This window comes from Brassica rapa, chromosome A09 (genome assembly GCF_000309985.2).
Source record: "Brassica rapa cultivar Chiifu-401-42 chromosome A09, CAAS_Brap_v3.01, whole genome shotgun sequence".
Taxonomy (NCBI): Eukaryota; Viridiplantae; Streptophyta; class Magnoliopsida; order Brassicales; family Brassicaceae; genus Brassica; species Brassica rapa.
Window position 1 is genome coordinate 39287737 of NC_024803.2, and position 22508 is coordinate 39310244.

The following is a 22508-nucleotide window of genomic DNA, read 5'->3' on the forward strand; positions in this document are numbered from 1 at the left end:
AAAAAAATCTAACAAAATCTTACCAAAAAATTTAAATATTTTTTATAAAATAAATATTTCTTAATTTCGTGATTAAATATAGTTATAAATTTTAATTCAAATAAAATTATACGCTATATTTATAAATTATATTAAATTATCAAAGTAACCTATTTTATTTTTAAAAAAAGCATTCATTTAAATAAATATCACTCACTATTAAAATGAGTTAAATTTGTAAATCATGTAATATTTTACACCCTTATAAAAATTGTTACATCTTTTTTTTACACATTTCTAAAGGCATCGAACATGAATCAAATTATATTTTTTTATTATATTTTTATGTCAAATTTTTTATATATTTTTATAAAATAAGTATTTATTAGTTTGTATTTAAATAGAATTACAAATTAATTTGAATTAAAATAATACTATGCGCTATATTTTATAAATTTTAAAATAATAATCTATATTAAATTAAATTAAAGTTATATACGCAATAGATGTAACAAAATTAAATTAAATTAGTAAAGTAACCTACTATATTTTAAAACTGCTTTCATTTAAATAAATATCACTCACTGTTAAAATGGGTTAAAATTTGTAAATCATGTAATATTTTTATAAAAAAAATAATTGTTAACTTATATTTTTGTAACTCACAACAAAATATTATATATTATTATTTTATTTATTTTGAAACTCCCAACAATATATCATCTAAAGGTAATTATTTACAAAATAAAGTATATAACTAACATTTAATTTATGTATTATTTAAAAATTATGCTATTATAAAACTTTAAAATTTGAATATTTATTTAAAAAAAATATTAATAATCAATCAATTATAACAATAAATTTATTGTTTATTTACCCTTATAACAAAAAAATATTGAAAATATGAAAATTACTGAAATTTCCAATATATTTTAAATAAAACAATGCATTAATTTAGTAAAAAGAAGATTCAAAAGTCTTCCAAACTCAAAAATGATTGTCTTATTTTCCAAATTCCTATTGACTAGATATATAATTTTAAAATAAATATTCCATACTCATTATGATAAATTAAAAAAAAAATTACTAAAGATAAAATAATAGGTTCTCAAATATAATGTTTTTGAAATGCAACACGAAAATAAAATATTGTGTAAAAATTATAATAGTATAATGCTTTGAAATCTTAATTCTATTAAAAATCAGAAAACTTAATAATAACTTAATACTATAACATCAAAAAACATCATATATCGATAAAATTACTAAAATAGTATTATATAGATGCTGTTATGCATAAAATTTATTAAAATAATAGAACTGGACTATTTAAATAGAATAATGTATTTACTTTATAAAATTATACAATATACTAAAATGATAGATGCTAAAGTCTATTTTTAAAATAAAATATAAAACATAAATTATTCTAAACAAATATCAATTTATAGTATAACTAAATAAAATTTTAAAATGTATTGTATGCAAACTGTTGAAATTAGAAAAAATATATTTTGTACGTAATTGTCTATTTAATTATTTCAAATTATAAACTTATTGTACCGAATTTAGTATGTAATAATAATTAATAACAAGTTTAATGCATACAACAAATAATTATATATGAATTATGTTGAATAAAAAACTTAAAAATAAGATAAGAGAGTCATACAATATATAACACTAAGATATAAATCATATATTTAAAATGTTTAGTTATATTTATAAAAGAAAAAATATACCCGGACCAATTTATGAATGTTATCTTTGTATATTTTTCTTTTAAGAATTTTTTTTTCCATATTTTCTTGATAAAGAAAATTTTACTGTATTTTTACTTACTATTAAGGACTTTGCTATAAAGGAAATAATATTAACACGTATTATAATAATCACACATTTTTAACATACGTCATAACGTGATGAACTACAAATCTGTTATGTGTCATGTTGATATAAATATATCCAACTTTAGTTAATTAGCTAAGATTCTATATAAATTGACACCTGTAAAATCCATAAATTACAGTTATGTTGTGTGTTAACATACCCAATTTCTTTTGTCAATCATATAAGTAAATAATTTTCTGAACTGATAACCAAACATTAGAAATATTAACACTCCTAATTCTGACACTGCAACAAATTTATAATGATTTTTAGCAAAAAAAAAAACACAAAGTATAATATTATTTCTCTTATATATTTTGTATTTTAGTACTTTTGTAGTATTTTCTTTTAGTATTAATTAATTTTTATATTTAATAAATTAAGATACTATATTTTTTTGATGAAATTAAGATACTATATTAAGTAAGAAAACATACGTACTAAACAAACGTTATAAATCTCACAAAGTTTTTTGACACAAATAAAAATATGATAATTATAGTTCTGTCACGTGTCACACTACAAAAAAGAAGTTTTAGTTTAAGATAAGATTTGTAACTGACAAATCGTGATGTGTAAAGTTCACCCAAAAAAAAAGATTTGTAACTGACGTAGTTTAACATTTTTGTGGATTAGCAATTACTATGGATGGATTTTCTTACCACAATTTCATATAATGTCTTTATGAAGCAAATTCTATCACTAACAAATCATCAAATATATATATATACTACTTTTAATTTCAACTGACAATCAAAATATAACTCTAAAATCTCTAATACCTCAAAGAAAAACAATAATTATACGTCATCATGGGAAGTTCCGAGTGTCACGAAACTCATGTTCTAATGGTAACACTACCAATGCAAGGTCACATCAATCCAATGCTCAAATTCGCCAAACATAGCTCACGATCAAACCTCCGCTTCACCCTGGCCACCACTGATCAAGCCCGTGACCTCTTCTCTTCCGCCGCCGCCACCACCACCGGAAACAACCCATGTAACCCGGTGGATCTCGCTTACTTCTCGGACGGTCTGCCTAAAGACGACCCAAGAGCCGAACCAACTCTCCTAGAGTCATTGAGAAATGTCGGAGGAAATAACTTGTCTAAGATCATTGGTGAAAACAGATTCTCTTGCATCATCTCTTCTCCTTTTACCCCATGGGTTCCAGCCGTCGCAGCAGCTCACAATATCCCTTGTGCGATCCTCTGGATCCAAGCTTGTGGAGCTTACTCGGTGTACTACCGTTACTACATGAAGACAAACGTTTTTCCCGACAATCTCGAAGATATGAATCAGACAGTGAAACTACCGTCTTTACCATTGTTGGAAGTGAGAGATCTCCCTTCGTTTATCTTGCCTTGTGAAGGAAGTCACTTCTATAAGCTCATGGCAGAGTTCGCAGATTGTTTGAAATATGTGAAATGGGTTTTGGTGAACTCGTTTTACGAACTCGAATCAGAGATCATCGAGTCGATGTCGAATCTCAAACCTATAATCCCAATAGGTCCTCTAGTTTCTCCTTCTCTGTTGGGAGCTAATCAGGACCAAACCCTAGATGGGGAAAATTTGGATATGTGGAAAGCTGATGATCATTGTATGAAGTGGCTTGACAAGCAAGCTAGGTCTTCCGTTGTTTACATATCTTTCGGAAGCTTGCTCAAATCTTCGGTGGATCAAGTCGAGAGCATAGCGACGGCTCTGAGAAACAGAGGAGTTTCATTTCTCTGGGTGATTAGACCTAAGGAGAACGCCCAAAACGTCGCCGTTTTGCAAGAGATGGTACAAGAAGGACAAGGGGTCGTTATTGAGTGGGGTCCTCAAGAAAGGATATTGAGCCACGTGGCGATCTCTTGTTTTGTTACACATTGTGGCTGGAACTCCACGATAGAGACGGTGGCGGCTGGTGTTCCGGTGGTGGCATTCCCGAGCTGGACGGATCAGCCGATTGACGCAAGACTGCTGGTGGATGTGTTCGGGATAGGTGTGAGGATGAGAAACGACGCCGTAGACGGCGAGCTTAAAGTCACAGAGGTAGAGAGATGCATTGAGGCTGTGACAAAGGGAACTGCGGCGGCGGGTATGAGGAAGAGAGCAACGGAGCTTAAGCAGGCTGCAAGATTGGCGATGGCGCCTGGTGGATCTTCGGCTCAAAATTTGGACTCGTTCGTCAGAGATATCACAACCATTTGACTCGTTACAAGTCCGTTGTCATCAGTTGTACTTTATTTAATCCGTTTCTCTTTGTATTTAATCTGTCGGATCTGTTTTATAAATGATGTAATCTACATTAAATTAATATTATAATCAATAAGATTAAATAAAAAATTAGCACCAAAGCCAACCCATCAATAAGAATAATCTACTTTTAAATTTTTTTTTTGCCTTTAACCAAATTACAACTGTATATGTCTTGCATATATTTTTTGTATTTGAATACTTTGTGCCTGTTCGTTTAAGTATTAAAAGTTTTGTCTCCATCATCGCCTTTTTACTCTTTCGCAATCGCAGTTGCAGTGCATCTGTATTTCAACTCCAATTATTTTAAACATTTTTTTAGTTTATATATTAAGGACTGTTACATAAATAAACAATGCTAAACACATGTTAAAATTGGACTAAAATGTTCTAAGAGGAACAACTGATTTGCAATTCGGTCTCTTCTGTTTCATACTTGCTATTCAACCTAATTAATGAGTGAATGTAGTTGGGTCTAAAGTTTAAAAGGTACTAGGGCTGAGCTAACAAATTGATTAAAAGTTGCAATCAAACCCTTTTTCTACTATAGATATATTTGAAATGCATCACTCCATTAGCTCATATAATAAATTACTTATAATAAAGTTCTACGTATTCCAATCTATAAATAGTTCTTATTAAAATTATCTTTTTTGTTTTACTATAAATGGGTACAATGAAGAGATTCACTATTCCACTAATATTATTTCATTTTCTACTTCATTTTTTATTCATTTCTAAAATAATAATTCATTTTCTTTTCATCACATTCTCTTGAAATTAACTAGTTACAGTCAAAGATGCAACAATATTGTCTATATGATGGGATGGTATCATGGTAACTTTAACTATAGAGGTAATTAACACATTAATGCATGTGATGGTTAGTTGTTCATGAATGGCATGTAACACGTAATATACTTAACTATAATTGGACCCAAATGACCATTGACCAATGGCCATATATATTAACAAAATGGGTAAGAATGCTTTTTTGTCAATAATTTTACAAAACACAGAAAAAATAAGTTTGAATATTGACCAGTATTTATTTCGTCAGTATGGCCCATTCCTAACCAAATTAAATTATTGTTAAACTTATGCCGCATTAATTTAAAGACTTATGACTGTAGAACTTGCTCTTTTTCCAGCATGTTTACAAGTTTGAATTGAGGTAAGATGGTAAATTTTATTTTTTTTCCAGTTCAAAAACAAAAAGTAGATTTCCTTACCAAAATCTCACTTAATAGTTAATATCCTCATTGACCAAAATCTATCAATAGATAACCATTGTTATATATACTACTCCAATTACAGCTCACAAGTTCATACAAAACTCAAAGTCTAATACCTCTTAAGTTATTAGTTATTACTAAAAAGAAGTAATAATGGGAAGTATTGAGAGTCAAGAAACACATGTTCTATTGGTAGCCCTACCGTACCAAGGTCACCTCAAACCAATGCTCAAATTCGCCAAACTTCTCTCACGACCGAACCTACACTTCACTCTCGCCACCACCGAGCAAGCCCGTGACCTCCTCTCGACCGCCGCAGAAGATGAACAACCTTGCCCGGTGGACCTCGCTTTCTTTCCCGACGGTCTACCTAAAGACGACCCAAGAGATGCAGATTCTCTCATCGTCTCGTTGAGAAATGTCGGAGCCAAGAACTTGTCTGAAATCGTCGAATCAAAGAGATTCTCTTGCATGGTCACCGTGCCATTTGCTCCATGGGTTCCAAGTGTTGCAGCTGCACACAACATCCCTTGTGCACTCCTCTGGATCGAAGCTTGTGGAGCTTTCTCGGTTTATTACCGTTACTACATGAAGACAAACACTTTCCCCGACAATCTCGAAGATCTGACACAAACCGTTGAGTTACCAGGTTTGCCAATGTTGGAAGTTGGAGATCTCCCTTCATTTCTCTTGCCTTCTGCAGGAAGTCACCTAAATAACCTAATGGTGGATTTCGTCGAGTGCTTGAAAAATGTGAAATGGGTTTTGGTTAATACATTTCACGAACTCGAGTCAGAGATAATCGATTCGATGTCCGAGTTGAAACCGGTAATGCCTATCGGTCCTTTGGTTTCTCCATTTCTAATGGGAGCTGATGAAGAGAAAACCGTAGATAATGGTGATTGCATGGAGTGGCTTGACAAGCAAGCTAGGTCTTCGGTTGTTTACATATCTTTCGGAAGCTTGCTCAAATCTTCGGTTAATCAAGTCGAGAGCATAGCGACGGCTCTGAGAAACAGAGGAGTTTCATTCCTCTGGGTGATTAGACCTAAGGAGAACGCTCAAAACGTCAGCGTTTTGCAAGAGATGGTTCAAGGAGAACAAGGGGTCGTTATCGAGTGGGGTCCTCAAGAAAGGATATTGAGCCACGTGGCGATCTCTTGTTTTGTTACACATTGTGGGTGGAACTCGACGATAGAGACGGTGGCGACAGGTGTTCCGGTGGTGGCGTACCCGAGTTGGATCGATCAGCCGCTTGACGCGAGATTGCTTGTGGATGTGTTCGGAATGGGAGTGAGGATGAGGGATGACGCTGTGGACGGCGAGCTTAAGGTCGCGGAGGTTGAGAGGTGCATTGAGGCTGTCACGGAAGGACCCGCCGCGGAGGATATGAGGAGGAAAGCGATGGAGCTGAAGAATGCAGCGACATCGGCGTTGGAGCCTGGTGGTTCGTCGGCTCGGAATGTGGACTTGTTCATCGCCGAAATCAACAACCAGTCAACCACCTGACGACTATGCTTCTGCTTTGAATTAAACCGGCGATAACCGGATTTTTGTTTCAGTATTTGAACCAAATGTTCATTAAAATGAGTAATTGGAATTTTTAATAAAAGTATTATATTTTAAGTTTTTTCCAATTAGTTTGTCTGAAACAAACTTCAGCTCATGATTTTACAAAAGTTGAACCAAACGGTTACTAAAATAAGTAACTTGAATTTTAAAAATATATTATGAAGTATTTCCAATAGTAATAAAAGAAGTTGGAGAAGGTGAGTTTACTAAATGGTCTAATGTTCGATTCGATTCTACAAAAACATGTTTTCTACATTATAAGATTGACTATAGATCGAGCTTTATCGATCTAATTGGTGAAAAAAATAGTGACAATAGCTAATTCTGTTAAACAATTCATATTATTTTTGTTAAATAGAGTTCATGAAATATAATAACTAAAATCATTACATTTGTGAAAGAAGAAAAAAACTCCAATCATTACACAAAAAAAATTTTGAAAAATATTTCATCACTTTTTAAATCTATAATATTTTTTTATCAACTTTTAAATCTATAAATTCCAAACGGACAAATTGGATAAGATTTCCATACCGGTTAACCGGTATGGACACGGTAAGTTTGGGAAACCCGGTTAACGCAAAGCCTTTTTATCTTGCTTCAGAGATCTTCAACTGGGAGAAAACCTGAGTCTCGGATGAATCTCCATCGCTGCTCTTCTTCTGAACAAACGAGTTTTCGCTAAACGAATCACTCACCATCAACCTCGGAACCACCAACGAGTTTCCACCTCCCACGCCCGAGATCGTCATGGTGCTATCCTCGTGAGGCTCTCTCTGAACCGGCGTCATGTGAAGCTGCAGAACATACTCAAGATCCCAGATCACGTCCCCCATGCTCGGCCTCTCTTCGCCGCAGTCCCTTAAACACTTCTCCACAATCTCCATGAACTTCCTCAAAGAACTCGCCTCTATTTGACCAATCAGTTTCGTATCTAAAACCTCGTCGACTATCCCTTTCGATAGGCAGAACAACGCCCATTCCGCGAGGTTCACTTCCTCGTGCGGAAGGTCGTGCGCGAGAGCAGGTCTCGCGCACAGAACCTCCAGGAGTACGACTCCGAACGCGTACACGTCCGATTTCTCCGTGAAGATGTGCGTCTGCAGGTACTCCGGGTCGAGGTAACCGAACGTCCCTTTGATGTTCATGCTGATATTGACCGGATCTTGTTCGCGGACCGCGAGCTTCGAGAGCCCGAAATCCGCAACTTTGGCGACGTTGTTCTCGTCTAGTAGTATGTTTGTTGATTTGACGTCTCTGTGGATGATTCCCTCCGAGCCGCTGTGGAGATAATGCAATCCTCTGGCTGCTCCAATGCATATCTCTAGTCTCTGTTTCCACGTCAACGAAGGCATATCCGAGCCGTAGAGATGCTCTTTAAGCGTACCTTTCTCCATGTACTCGTAGACAAGGATCATCTCCGCGTTTTCGTCGCAGTAGCCTTTTAGAGAAACGAGGTGTTTGTGCCGGATTCTTGACAAGACTTGGATCTCGGTTTGAAACTCTTGTATCCCTTGTCCTGAACCGGTCTTCGCTCTCTTGATGGCTGCCCTGCTTCCATCCGGAAGAATGGCTTTGTAAACGTCTCCGAAACCGCCTTTCCCGATCAACCACTGGGGGTCGAAGTTGTTTGTAGCTCTCCGAATGTCCTCGAATGCAATCTTCAAGCCTAAGTTTAGGTTGCGTAGTGGCGAATTATGGACCGGATCGAAAGGTCTATTGGTGCGTAATGGCGAATTATACACCGGATCGAATAGTCTATTGTCGGAACTCCCACCTCTGTACAGTTCCACAGGAGACCATACAGTTGCCTCCTCCTCTGGTTTCTTCTTCTTCTTCTTCGATCTCCTCCGTTTCAAGAAAACCATAAGCAACAAACTCAAGACCAAGACCAAACCAGCAGCAACACAACCAATAATGATGTAAACCAGGGAACTACTTTTATCCGAAGAATCTGATTTGTTCAGAAACTCCATCACCTCCAGACCGTTAAGAAAACCAGCATCCTTACGGGGCTCCTTAGTACCTATGCTAACATTCAAGAGTCCAGACCCATCAGAGACGTCCACGACGTCGATATAAAAAGGAGTGACCAGCCTAATCTGCTCTGAAGGATTTACGTTTTTCCTCACTCGCCCGTTCACATACAGATAAAAATCGGAGTCGGGGCTTTGCGAACCGCTCAAGATATCACAGAAGTGAGCCCTGATGAAATGCTTTGTTTTATTTTTCACCTTGAACGACCAAGTAACGTTCATCAACATATCCGTTTGGTCGCTCGAGCTGCGGTTGATTGCTTTAGCCGTCTGGTAGACGAAAGCAGGCGCTGTGTACTCCGTGGCCGAACCCGAATCGTAGTTAGGCTGTTGCGCTGTTCTATTGTTTCTCGCAGCATCTCTTTGGTAGAGGAAGTCGTCGTCTAGCGACCAGGTACGTCCCAAGGTGTCGTTTTCAGGAGTAACTTTCTGCCCTCCTACGTTTAATCTGTAAACCGTATGGAGATTCTTGTCGGACTCGGGCGTAATCTCGAGGTCGTTATTAGCGGAGAACACTTCGATGGCGTTGACAAGAGCTACATAGGTAGGTTCAGGAACAAACCGGATTTCGAGTTTCCGCGAGTTGATCATCAGGAGAAACTCCTCTACTCGTGGAGTCTCGGTGAAGTTCTGAACCGAGAAACTTTTGAAGTGGTGAGTGGAGCCAGAAGTGGCGGAGACGGTGAAGCGAGAAGTTAAAAGGTCTGTCCGAGAGGAGACATGGAGACGCACAAAGTGTAGACCGACAGAATCGAGTTGGAGGTTGTAAGAAGAAGGGCGTCTGAATATCCTCACCGTCCCGTAGATTCCCGGTCCGGATTGGTTGATGGCTTCGGTTCCTTTACTGCTGAAGGAGAGGGAGTTACCACCGGAGATCATATCTCCGACGAAGGTCCGACCACCATAGGTGATGTTAGAATCCGACCCACAGTTGACGTAGAACTTCTCGGGACGAGAGTATGGAGAAGTAGCGGAAAGAGTGTGACGTGGAAGAAGAAGAACAATAGCTACAATTGTCATGAAGAGAGAAACAGAGTATCTAAAACAGAGTTTCTCCATAGTTGTGATAGAAAAAATCTAGAGAGAGAGAGAAATAAAGAGAGTCAATAGATGAAGAAACATGTGGTTGGTGTGGAAGAGGATTGAGGAAGAAGATGAGATTGAAAGATACTGTAACAAAGAATTGAGATTATTGGAAGAAGACTCGAGTGGACTTTTCAAGTCTTCGTCTCTCTCTCTAACTAATCTTTACCTTACGATGCTCTCCAAATTTGACTTAGTCATTCATCCCTACTGTTATCTATTATGTTTGTTTGGTTTCTTCTGGCAAGATAAATTTTTCTTTATTCGAATTTGGTTTTATTTGATTTTTTCACTTTTGATGTAGTAACTTGATTTATGTTATCGAATTTTATTTCTTTATGATCAAAATATATTTTGAGATCGTTTGTTTATAGTATTTGTATGATGTTTGAGTATTTTGTGTCTCGTAAATGTGTTATATGTTTACCCAATTAGCCAATAAAAAAACAAACGTATCAACTCATAAACAGAAAAAAATATATAACACCGAGAACCAGAAACATGATCTTATATTATTTTCGAACATAAAAGACAAATTAACATTCAAGCAAAATTACAACATTCAAGCAAAAGCATCGAGAGTTTTATGGACAATGGGACGAGCTTTACACATGGCTAGCAAGGGAGTCGCTGGACGCATCATGGGTGCTTCTCTAGTTTCAATATACTCTTCTCCAGTTCTCTCCCATTCAAAACACTGAACCATCGATCCGAGAGCCAAGGTCACTAGCCGATGAGTTAGCCCGACCCCGGGACAAGCTCGTCGTCCGATCCCAAAAGACAACAACTTTTGCTTTTCCTTTTCATTTTCGAACCTCTCTGGCTTGAACATTTCTGGATCTTCCCATACAGATGGGTCTCTATGCATAGCCCAAACGTTTACCAATAGCATTGACCCACGTGGAACATCGTACCCTGCCAACATGCAATCGTCTGATGTCATGTGGGGCACAAGTGTCGGAGCTGCCGGGTGAAGACGTAAGGTCTCCAACACAATCCCTTGGAGATAAGGAAGACTTTTAGTATCCGGTTCATCTATTAACCGGTCAAAACCGATCTTGGTATCGATTTCGGTTCTTGCTTTCCTTAATACCTCTGGATGATTCAACAAATTCAACATGGCCCATTCTAACGTCCCTGTTAATGTTTCAGTTCCAGCAAGAATCATAACCTGTATAATTAAAATCAAGAATCAATCAATGGCTATAACTTATAAAGTTTAGTTAGTGTTCTTACATATTAAAAATGGATTTCTCAAGACCAAGACATAGCATATAGTGTTTTGTGCTAGTGTTGTTGTTGTGTCACACAACCCGTATAATTCTCAATACTTACTATTATGATTCCTTTCAGAGTGACATCTGTATAATAATCAGGCTGCATTTCTTGGAGAGAAAGCAAGTGATCCATCATAGTGTTGCCCTTTTCTTTATTAGCACGTTTCTCATCCACCAGACTCTGTAAGAACTCATCGACTCGGCCAGCTAACTCCTTGACCTGTTTTTCAAAATTTGTGAACCAACGCAAGATTGGGATATAATCGTTAGCATTGCCTGCGCCTGCCTTGGCCACCACCTCGTCAATCAGATGTCTCACTCGCCGCGCGTTGTCGTCTTGCTCTGTTCCGTCACCATAGAATCGTTTCCCAGCCATCATTCTAAGGATGTTATTTATAGTCAAGTCCATAAACAATGATCTCATCTCCACCCTCGCAAACCCCTGATTCATAAGTGGAACACACAAACATATGATCAGTTCTCAAATTGTTCAGAATATATAAACATTTTGAGATCATACGAAAATCCTATTAGAGTTCCTTTTTGGGCAAACCTTTCATTAGATTAAAATAAACAAAGTCATTACCATGAAGATAAGCTTGAAATGAAACATTTTGTTCCTATTAGAATTCCTTTGCATGGTGTTATATATAGTACCGAAGCAACATCTGAAACTGTAACCAGAGCTGGGCTTGTACACTGAAACATCTTAATGGCCCTTCATTTTATGGGGTTTTCATTTCCAAAAAGATAAATAAATACATATATATATATATATATATATTGATATGACAATGAAATATATTGTGTAACTAGAGAATGAAAACAGTTGATAAAATAAAGAAATCTGCTTAGATAGAATCAGTAAACATTTTGGATGAATTTTACTTCATTAGAATTTTAGTCTAAAAATTGTACATCATAAAACTGTGGTTTTAAAACTAATTTTTTTTTTTGTTGGTACAGTTTATGAAAAGCATCAGTTAATCTGTAGTTTTTATTTTTTTTTAAATAGAGCATTGGAAGTCTCAAGTCAGGGTCTGATTGTAGCACTTGAACATGGTCCTGGTTTAGGAAGACCATTAATTTTGAATTATGTATATTAATTGAGCTCTATAATTTAATCTATGTACATGCTCCTGTAAAATACTGATACGTAAAAGCTCACATACATGTTGAGAGTTCTTGGAGAGACGCAGTAGCAAGTGTCGGATCTCGTCCGTACGAACAGATAAGAAGCTATTGAGCTTGTGTGACGAGAAGATCTCGAGAGTGCTGATACGGCGCAAGTTTCTCCAGTGGTCACCATAAGGCGCACTGGTCATAGTGGTGAAGTTGTACTCAATGTGTTTTCCGACAATGAACTCTGGCCGGTTAGCCAAAACAATGTCGTTTTTAGTAAAGCACTCTTCAGCGACGGAGTAGGAGGAGACGACAACCGCGAGACAGTTTCCGAGGCGGAGGGAGAATATTGGAGCACCGCCGAGGGACTTAGAGAAGGTTAGGAATGTACGGTGGAGCGGCTGCTTGAGTAGGTGAAGGTGTCCAATCAAAGGCAGTGGTCTTGCCGGACTTGGTGGTAAGTTAAACTTGATATGCAGTTTACCAAACAAAAGTTTTAGAGAAATGAGAAAGAAGAAAGCGAGAGATAAAACTAGGAAATGGGTTTCCATTAGATCTAATCTTTTTGTTGTTGTTGGAGATGAGACTTAAGCGTTATACCTTATTTTATAATGAAAGCGAGAGTCGTCTCGCTAAGTAGCATGCATGATGATGAAAAAATCAGTTCAATTTTTTTTTGTATTTGCATGGGTGTTGTACCACCCGTCACTAAAGTTTTTCGTAACGTCTAATGCAGTTAATGACTACTAAATTTATGTAGTAATTGTACAAAAATAATAACTGTCTATTTATTTTGTTTTTATTAGGGTCTAATGGATGGGCAACTTTTCTTTCTAGCTTACAAATTATTTGAATTTTTGAACTTTTGGCTTCCCCCAAAAAAAATTGAAATAAAAACAAAATAAAATTTCAGATTTTCTGATAAATGAAAAATCAAATAAAGCACTAGTTAACCGTTGATACTTTTTATAACCAGAAGATTATGAACCAAAAAGACACTTGAGTTTGTGGAGCCTTGGTTTCTAGTTATTTTAGATGTCCACAGCCCCAGTATATATGTCCTACCACTGAACCACATAGTCTTCTTATTATCCGGAAACCCCCCCCCCCCCCCCCCCCCCCCCCCCCCCCCCTTCCGTATGTTGTTCACAAACACTTACTACGTGAACACTCATCAGTCTTACCATTTCAATAAATTTTTCATTTTTTAAGCAAAAAAAAAATTCATTAGAATAGCCCATATTTCAAAATATTAACCAAATAATAAAAAAGCTAACTTGACGCGTTAGTGCCATTTATTAAGTAATATAGCATAAATGTCATTTTACTACCCATTTATTTTTATTAAATGGATATAAAAAGACAAAGAAAAGAGTGTTAAGCATTTAGAATCTTATGAACAATAGGGCGAGCTCTACACATGGCTAGTAAAGGTGTCGCTGGAAGCATTGTGGTTGCTTCGGTAGTGTCAACATATTCTTCTCCAACTCTCTCCCATTCAGAACACTGAATCATCGACCCTAGAGCCAACCGCAGTACCCGCTGAGCTAGCCCAGACCCCGGACAAGCCCTTCGTCCCATCCCAAACGTTATCAACTTTTTATCTTCTCCTTTCTTCTCGAACCGCTCTGGCTTAAATTTTTCTGGCTCTTCCCATATATCAGGGTCTCGGTGAATGGCCCATACATTTGCCATTACCGTCGTGCCACGCTGGAAGTTGTAGCCTCCAACTATGCAATCATCTGTCGCCTTACGTGGAGGTAACGGAGCTGCCGGGTAAAGTCGAAAAATCTCTGATACGATACATTGGAGGTAAGGAAGATTCAAAGCATCTGGTTCATCCATTAACCGGTCTAAACCAATTTTGGTATCGATTTCAATCTTTGCTTTCTTTAATACTTCTGGATGGTTCAACAAGTTCAACATCGCCCATTCCAAGGTTCTTGGTACCTATACAAACAAAAGTCAAGCTTTATTAATTATATAGATCTTGACTAGTGTTGTGTTAATGATGTATTAAACAGATTCCTGAATACTTACAACTATTAGTCCTTTGACGGTGACATCCGTATAATTATCAGGTTGAGTTTTTTGGAGAGAAAGCAAGTGATCAATCATAGTGTTACCCTTTTCTTTTTGTGAACGTTTCTCCTCTACAAGTCCTTGAAGAAACTCGTCCACCCGAACCGCCAACTTCTTGACCCTTCTCTCATAACTAGTAACCCAACGGAGGAGAGGAAGATAGTCAGAGGCGTGTCCTACACCAGCACTTGATACTGCTTCGTCAACCAACTGCCTCACGCGTTTTGAATCGTCGTCTTGCTCTGCTCCGTCTCCATAGAATCGTTTTCCGGCTATCATCCTGAGGATATTATTGATTTGGAAGTTCCCAAACAGTGACCTCAACTCCACCTTTGCAAACTTCTGAATTATTATCACAGAAACAAAGGTAGGAATAAAAAAAATGTTAAGATTACCACATGGATAAGTATAAGATGGTACTGGAGCCATGGAAAAAGGTGAGCGCCTTTAAAAACCAAGTAGAACTATCCTACACATTAACAACTGCTTCTATTTGGAAATCTATGGAACTTGAAACAGTATTGGAACTCAGTTTGGCATGTGCATCAGAGTCGGTCAGAGATTTCAGGAGTTACAGTTTTTTTTTTGGTCAAAAATATTTTTCAACAGTTTATGGAGGCTATCTTCATATATATTAAACCAATTAAGTTGGATGTTGCTCCAATGATATTTTATTTTACAGTAAAAAATAAAGTGATGAACAAACAAAAAACAAATTACATCTATATATATATAGTAAACCTATTTTTTACTCTATTATAGAGTGAAAAATAGAATACCATTGAAGCATTTTTACTCTAAACTTTATTTTAAAGTGAAAAATAGAGTGGGATTGGAGATTTCTTAAGGATAATTGTTAATTCAAGAGTACAATGCACAAGATTTTGATTGGATGTTCAAATTAATGAAAATACACAAGCGAGTAAAAATCCTCTATATATAAAACAATAATCTCTAAATACACAAACATTTTTAATCAAAACTGGAAAAGATCTTACCAAACACACATTTCCTTTAATAATTAGTTATTAATAATTCATGTTCACCATTTTATGTTATAAAACTGACAGATGCGCTGGTATCAAAAGCAAAATGACAAATGCTGGTTTTTGTTACATGACAGTTTTGTAACTTTACTAACTTACAAAATGTTGGAACGTTGCAAAAGTAATGTTTTTAATTTAATTCATGATATTTTGATAGTCAGAGACACGTCAAGAAATTAGCCGTAGTAAATTTTGTCAATATATTTAAAAGAAAAACGTTGATAAGAAGATATACTTGAAAGCTTTTATAAAATACGTCAATAAAATTTATTGTATCTTCTCTATTAAAAGCGAAGTACCATTTTTATCTACTATTTAGAAGTTTACTAAGACCATTTCATTAATCACATAATATGACATAATAATTAATAGGAATATTAATAATAAATTAATTTTAACTATAGATTTGAATTTTATTTTCAGTTATAACAAAATCTGTTGAGAAAAATCTAACAAAATTCTACAAAATTTTTAAATAATTTTTATTAAATATTGCATTAATTAATTTCATAATTAAGTAATATAATGCTTTCATTTAAATAAATTATCATCTACCACTAAAATGGATTCAAATTTGTTAATCATGTCAGATTTTTTTTATACAAATGAAGTTATTAACATATGTTAAAAATTTATTTCTACAGCTATATATTTTCAAAAATCATATGTTGAAAACTATTTTTTATTTGATTATTTGAAATTATGAAAACTCGAAAACGTAATAAAAAAGTAAAATATATAAAACAAACTCTTATATTAATAAAATAATAAAAAACCTAAACAATAAAATTAAAAAGTTATAAAATACATAACACTAAAATATAAATTGTATATTTAAATTTATATAATAATATCAAAATTAAATATTTATAAAATAAAAATATACCCGCACGATGTGCAGGATAAACTCTAGTATAATTTATCTAACTAAAAATAGAATATATCTCAAAAATAATTCATTTTTAATAACGAGTCAAACATTTATATAGAACTTAAATAATTGTTGCCATACTATATACTACAAAAGGATTGCATAACGTTCAGACCAAATTACATCTCTTAGTGACCATGACTCTAAGGCCTTGTTTCATGTGAAGAATAATAGAAGGAACTGGCTCAATCTTGTGTCCTTCAACGATCTTTACCTCATAGTTTTGAATGATTTTCACAGCCACTGTCTTCATCTGCGTCATAGCCACTTCTTTCCCCAAACAAGTCCTTGGACCAGCATTAAACGACAAGAACTTAAAAGATGGCACATGTATCAACCTTCCAGTTTCCGAAATCCATCTCTCCGGTTTAAACTCTGATGCATCTTCTCCCCATACCGATTTCATTCTCCCTAGTGAGTACAGACAAAACACAATCTTCGTACTTACATCGACTATGTGTCCGCTCGGAAGAACGTCGGGTTTTGTAGGAGACTTGTGCTGAAACGGAACCGGTGGGTATAGCCTGAGGGCTTCACACAAGGCGCCATGTAGATACACCAACTTGTTTAGCTCTTGGGGATTGAACGAAGAGAAATGATCAGAATCATTATTGGTTCTTGGAGATAGCTTTGTGTTGATTTCTTGACGAATCTTGGTCGTTACTTCTGGATTCTTGGAGAGAAGCCAGAAGAACCAAGTGAGAGCAGAGCCTGTGGTGTCTCTCCCCGCTAACATGAAGCTTAAAATCATGTCTCTGAGGAACTTGTCGTCACCCGGATTCAACAACTTGTACTTGGTGGTGTCTACATCCATGTAAGACATCAACAAATCTTTAGAAGAAGAGTCTATGCTAGTAACTCCACGTGCTATTTCATCTCTCTTTGAAGCTATGCACTTAGAGCAAACTCGATCGAAAGTCGAGTGAGCTATTCTCATCTTCAACTCAACTCCAAACCCAAGCAACCTTTGCATCTTCCAAACAATCTCCGGCTTGAAATGCCTGAAAAATATCGCTTCCTCTGCTTCATCTAAAGCCCTAGCAAACTCGATTTCAGGCATTTCGATCGAGAGACAACCTGGATCGATCCCGGTCGCTAAAACAAACGTAGTGTCGAAGGTGAATCTTTGGAACACATCCTGTAAATCAAAGACTAGTTTCTTCTCAGCAAAGTGATCAAGAATGGGGACAAGACCTTTCTCTAGCTTACTCATGTTTGTTCTTAGTGTAAACCTTTGAAACTCCGGACGACTCATCATGCTTTGAGCTGACTTCCTCAGATCCTTCCATAAATCTGAATCCGCGTTGAAAATCCCATCTCCTAAGACATCGAAGAGCTTCTTGAACTCGGATCCTTTAGGGTAGTTTGCGAAGTTTGAGCTCATGATATGATGAATATTAGCCGGATCTACGGTGAACAGCATGTCGAGGCCTCCGAAACGTGGGCCTTTGAAAGGAAAAGTTAAGTTGGAGGCCTCGAGAAACTCGGTTACATAGTCGTACACACGAGGGATCTCTACGAGTAGGCCCGGGAGCATACCGAGGAATGGCCAGTTCGTGGGAAACGAACGGTGAGGTTTCTTCATAATCAAGAAATATCCAAAGAAGTAGGAGAAACAAAGGAAAGAAACTGAGATTTCAAGTAAGCTTATCATAGCCATTAGAGAGAAAACTGAAGAGCTCAAGGCGAAACTGAGATTTTCAAGAAAATACATACGGAGATGAAATGTCAGTGCGCTGTTGAAAGTGTTTAAAACCCTACTTTTGTCGTTTTCTATTATTGGTCCTCACCAGTTTTGGACGTTATCTAGCTCTGTTGCACCTAATTTTGAGACCATTAAATACCATTAGTAAGTATTAACTAGTTACTTTGATATATATAACATTATTCGAGACGGACAAATTCCTAGGCTAGCCATCTTTTCTATGATCCCGCACATGTTGATCACTTTTCTTAATTAATTCACTCACCCATAAAACCCTACAACCCTTGTATTTTCCTGAACAAAAAAAAAAAGCATGACCTAAACTTACGTTATATATTGACAAAATATTTTCTTATTAAACAACATATTCTTTTCAAAGTTTTGGCATCACCAAATTAATTAGAAAATTTGTGATTATAGATCTCTTATCATATCTGATAAAGGAACCAATAAAAACTTTTCACGTCACACTTGTCTTGACAGATCCTTCTTTATTCCACAAAAGTATCACACACAACATTCTTAATGTGTAACACAACAACATGTCAAGCTCCAATCACTTAAGGTTACACGAACCAAATTCCAAAGGAGAAAATCTTTCCACATCCTTTAGTGTAAATATTGCAACGACAGATCAAAACTCCAATTTCTTGAGTTTAAAGGAGCGACCTAATCAACTCTTATCTGACCTCTCTCAATGATTGTGGTATCAAGGGGTACAACTATTTTCTTTGCTTTTCGGAAACCTTTACTGTTTAACGGATTTCTTATGGAAACTTGCTCTCTGTAACCCAATCATGTTATTGGGCTGAGGCCGTATGCCTAACATCTTCAGTGAATTGATTGAACAAAATTGTTTTTGGCAAAATATGTTACAGATTGTAGTCGAACATGTCATTATTTTTGTTACATGCTCAAATATATTATATAAACGTGGATTTTAATTAGTTAAGTTGAGAGTAGTGCACTACAAGAAAACATCGGCATACTGACGGAAAAAATCGTCGGTATGTCGTCGGAATAACGCTATTCCGAGGACATACCGACGAAAAAATCCTCGGAAATATCTCCTCGGAAATTCATATTTTCTCGGAAATCCCTCGGAAATTTCCGACGGAATTCCGAGGAAACTAAATTCCGAAGAAACTCCGAGGACACTAAGTTCGTCGGAAGATTCCTCGGAATATACCGAGGGACGCCTTCCTCGGAATATTTCGATGGAATTCCGATGGTTCAATCCTCGGAAGTTTCGACGAAACATTCCTCGGAATGTTCATCGGGAATTTCCGAGGAACCTGGCCCTCGGAAAATTCCGAGGAAAATCTTTTCCTCGGAAAATTCCGAGGAACTTCTTTCCCTCGGAATTTCGGAAAAAAATAATTTTTTTAAAAAAAATATTTTTAAAAAAAATTAAAATTTTTGAAATTTAAATTCGAAAATATAAAATTAAATTTAAAATTGAAAACATATTAGATAATATTCAAAGTTAAATAAAACATTCCGAGTTTTTGAAAAAAAAAAAAAATTACGGGTCTTGAATGTTCGGAAACACCTCGTTCGGGTACATCCTCTTCATCATCTCCATCATTTGCTCGTTCAGCCTCTTATGTGTTTCATAGCCCGCCTGTTGAGCTGCCATCTGAGTCTCCAACGCAGATATGCGATCATCCTTGTCCTTCAGCTGAGCCATAAGTACTTCTGGATCAACATAGGGCGGTGGTGCAGAAGAAGGAGCAGCCGACCGGGAGCGACGACCCAAACCGACCAAACGTCCCTTCTTCTTTGGAACCGACTGAAATATTAAATAACCAAATTTAAATAATATAAAAAGATGATAAAATAAAAATCAAAAAATAAATGAATTGAACTTTAAAAAAAAAGAACTTACCGATTCAACGATTTCGTTGATTCGAACCCTGGACAAGTTGGTCGAAGCCGTCGAATCGTCATCATCGGTTTGAAGCTGAGACACTTCGTCATACACCTGAGTTTGGACCAGGTCGACCACGTCCCTCACAAGACCATCATCAATCTGACCGGTCTTCTTGTTGGTATACGCCCTTTTCATTAGGGCGAGATCATCAACCGGCTCGCCCTCATTTTCTTCCGCCTTGAAAAAAACATAAATTAAACAAACATTAGAAATTTGAAGAAATGCACAAAAAATAAAATTCTGAAACTTAAATAATTGAAGAAAAAGCGGTTGAACTTACCATGCGATCTCCCAGAGTGGCAATAGATTGAGCACCCAAGTTATGCTTGTAGATGCCCTTCCCTTTACGATCGCTCCTGCGGTTGTTGGAGTTGGTGGAAGAAGTTTCTTTCGTCTCTTCCTTATCTCAATGCGCACACAACTCCTTCCAGACCATGTCGTTCATCGACTTTGGGACATTTTAATTAAAAAAAAAAATAGTTAAATAAATAAAAAATTGTTTAATAAATTTAAAAATTGTTTAATAAATTAAAAACTACCTTGTTTATTTCCCACTTCTTCTTCTGTTTTTGATATGAACTTCTGCTGGAAAGTGGTACTCGGCAAAGTTTGAAGTTTCTTCATTGATCATCTGTGCGACTATAGAACCTTCCACCCTACTTAAATTTTTCACCATCTTCTTCAAATGTAACATATACCGCTCATACAGATACATCCATCTATACTGCACAGGACCACCAAGTTCCAATTCTCTTACCAGGTGAATAACAAGATGCTCCATAACATCAAAAAATGAGGGAGGAAATATCTTCTCAAGGTTGCACTGAATCACGGCTATGTTAGTCTTTAAATTTTCAATACCTTCAAGAGTCACTGATCTCGTGCATAAATCGCGGAAGAAACCACTTATCCCTGCAATTGCTTCATGAACATTTCGTGGTAATAGTTCCTTGAAGGCAAACGGAAGGAGGCGCTGCATCATTACATGGCAATCGTGGCTTTTCAAGCCAGTAAACTTTCCTTCCTTTCTGTCGATACAGTTACGCAAATTAGAGGCGTAACCGTCTGGAAATTCCACATCGTTTGAAATCCAATCAAAGAACGCATCTTTTCCCGTTGCATCAAGTCGGTATATGGGAAAAGGAGCCCTACCATTCTCATCAACATGAAGTTCTGAACGAGCACATATATCGACTAAATCCAGTCTTGACTTCAAATTATCCTTTGTTTTACCTTGAACATTAAGGATCGTGTTCATGAGATTGTCAAAAAAATTCTTCTCAATATGCATGACATCTAAATTATGCCTTAGTAGATGATCCTCCCAGTATGGCAGATCCAAGAAAATACTTTTTTTGTGCCAGTTATGTAGGTCTCCAACACCATCTACCGGAAAACGCTCATGTCCACCGACGTCTGGCATCCTTTCTGCACCAAAATCTCTCAGTTGTGTCTTCAAATCTTTCCCACAAATTTCCGGAGGTGGACTGTCAAACACCCTCTTGTTCTTCGTAAACAAATTCCTACTTCTACGATATGGATGATCTGGTGGTAGAAATCTCATGTGACAGTCAAACCAACACGTTTTCCTTCCATATTTTAGTTGGAAAGCATCAGTGTTATCTTGACAATATGGACATGATAGCCTTCCATGCGTTGTCCATCCAGATAACATACCATATGCTGGAAAATCACTTATTGTCCACATTAGTACTGCCCGCATTTGAAAGTTTTCTTTATACGAAACATCGTATGTTTCAGCACCTTGAGCCCATAGTTGTTGCAACTCATATATTAGTGGCTGAAGAAACACATCAAGTGATCTCTTAGGATACTCTGGTCCGGGAACGAGAATCGAGAGAAACAAAAACTCTCGCCGCAAGCACAAGTTTGGGGGTAGGTTGTATGGTGTAAGAATGACTGGCCATAGAGAATACTGTCTTCCACTCTTGCCAAACGGGCCGAAACCATCAGTACATAATCCAAGGTAGACATTTCTTCTCTCATACGTAAAGTCGGGATACTTTGATTGGAAATGCTTCCACGCTTTTGCATCTGAAGGATGTCTGATCTCACCATCTGTTGAGTGCTCTGCATGCCATCTCATTGGTTGCGCCGTGCGTTCAGACAGATACAACCTCTGCAACCTCTCCGTCAAAGGCAAATACCACATCCTTTTATATGGCACTAGAACTCTTCCTTTTATATGGCACTGGAACTCATCCCGCTGTTCATCTGCCCTCCAATAAATCATGCAATTGTCTCTGCATACATCTATTACCTGATATGATAAACCAAGACCAGCTACGAGTTTCTGAACCTCGTAGTATGAGCCAGGAGCTACATTATCTTCGGGTAGAATACCTTTAAC

General features: G+C 36.6%; 6 protein-coding genes and 1 long non-coding RNA gene across 7 annotated transcripts; 3 read left to right on the plus strand and 4 right to left on the minus strand.

Moving 5' to 3' along the window:
* Window positions 1-8: 8 nt before the first annotated feature.
* LOC103842420 (UDP-glycosyltransferase 84B2) lies at window positions 9-4252 on the plus strand. The gene has a single exon (XM_009119040.2). The coding sequence runs from the start codon at window positions 2685-2687 to the stop codon at window positions 4068-4070; it is 1386 nt and encodes a 461-aa protein (XP_009117288.1). The 5' UTR covers window positions 9-2684; the 3' UTR covers window positions 4071-4252.
* Window positions 4253-4497: 245 nt separating this feature from the next.
* On the plus strand, window positions 4498-7325 carry LOC103842421 (UDP-glycosyltransferase 84B2). Its single transcript, XM_009119041.2, has one exon. It carries the CDS (start codon window positions 5504-5506, stop codon window positions 6857-6859), a length of 1356 nt encoding a protein of 451 aa, XP_009117289.2. The 5' UTR covers window positions 4498-5503; the 3' UTR covers window positions 6860-7325.
* LOC103842422 (probable receptor-like protein kinase At2g23200) lies at window positions 7287-10275 on the minus strand. The gene has a single exon (XM_009119042.3). The coding sequence runs from the start codon at window positions 10015-10017 to the stop codon at window positions 7513-7515; it is 2505 nt and encodes an 834-aa protein (XP_009117290.1). The 5' UTR covers window positions 10018-10275; the 3' UTR covers window positions 7287-7512.
* A 223-nt stretch (window positions 10276-10498) lies between these two features.
* On the minus strand, window positions 10499-13307 carry LOC103842423 (cytochrome P450 81D11). The gene is made up of 3 exons (XM_009119043.2): window positions 12491-13307; window positions 11377-11760; window positions 10499-11212 (listed from the first exon to the last, which is right to left on the minus strand). Exons 1-3 carry the CDS (start codon window positions 12989-12991, stop codon window positions 10604-10606), a joined length of 1494 nt encoding a protein of 497 aa, XP_009117291.2. The 5' UTR covers window positions 12992-13307; the 3' UTR covers window positions 10499-10603.
* Window positions 13308-13572: 265 nt separating this feature from the next.
* LOC103842424 (cytochrome P450 81D11) lies at window positions 13573-15013 on the minus strand. Its single transcript, XM_009119045.3, has 2 exons — window positions 14481-15013; window positions 13573-14390 (listed from the first exon to the last, which is right to left on the minus strand). The coding sequence occupies exons 1-2, from the start codon at window positions 14949-14951 to the stop codon at window positions 13818-13820; spliced, it is 1044 nt and encodes a 347-aa protein (XP_009117293.1). The 5' UTR covers window positions 14952-15013; the 3' UTR covers window positions 13573-13817.
* LOC117128443 lies at window positions 13894-15520 on the plus strand. The gene is made up of 2 exons (XR_004451738.1): window positions 13894-14028; window positions 14105-15520. It is a non-coding gene; the product is annotated as an uncharacterized LOC117128443 (long non-coding RNA).
* A 989-nt stretch (window positions 15521-16509) lies between these two features.
* On the minus strand, window positions 16510-19587 carry LOC103842425 (alkane hydroxylase MAH1). The gene has a single exon (XM_009119047.3). The coding sequence runs from the start codon at window positions 18211-18213 to the stop codon at window positions 16609-16611; it is 1605 nt and encodes a 534-aa protein (XP_009117295.1). The 5' UTR covers window positions 18214-19587; the 3' UTR covers window positions 16510-16608.
* Window positions 19588-22508: the final 2921 nt, after the last annotated feature.

What these genes read in the sequence shown, in the direction of transcription:
- LOC103842423 (XM_009119043.2), bottom strand. Translation starts at nt 12,991, where the DNA reads ATGGAAACCCATTTCCTAGTTTTATCTCTCGCTTTCTTCTTTCTCATT. An exon ending in TCTCCAAGAACTCTCAACAT is followed by an intron (nt 11,761 to 12,490) that starts GTATGTGAGCTT and finishes CTTATGAATCAG; the next exon opens with GGGTTTGCGAGGGTGGAGAT. An exon ending in CTCTGAAAGGAATCATAATA is followed by an intron (nt 11,213 to 11,376) that starts GTAAGTATTGAG and finishes TTAATTATACAG; the next exon opens with GTTATGATTCTTGCTGGAAC.
- LOC103842424 (XM_009119045.3), bottom strand. Translation starts at nt 14,951, where the DNA reads ATGGCTCCAGTACCATCTTATACTTATCCATGTGGTAATCTTAACATT. An exon ending in CCGTCAAAGGACTAATAGTT is followed by an intron (nt 14,391 to 14,480) that starts GTAAGTATTCAG and finishes TTGTTTGTATAG; the next exon opens with GTACCAAGAACCTTGGAATG.
- LOC103842425 (XM_009119047.3), bottom strand. Translation starts at nt 18,213, where the DNA reads ATGTATTTTCTTGAAAATCTCAGTTTCGCCTTGAGCTCTTCAGTTTTC.
- LOC103842420 (XM_009119040.2), top strand. Translation starts at nt 2,685, where the DNA reads ATGGGAAGTTCCGAGTGTCACGAAACTCATGTTCTAATGGTAACACTA.
- LOC103842422 (XM_009119042.3), bottom strand. Translation starts at nt 10,017, where the DNA reads ATGGAGAAACTCTGTTTTAGATACTCTGTTTCTCTCTTCATGACAATT.
- LOC103842421 (XM_009119041.2), top strand. Translation starts at nt 5,504, where the DNA reads ATGGGAAGTATTGAGAGTCAAGAAACACATGTTCTATTGGTAGCCCTA.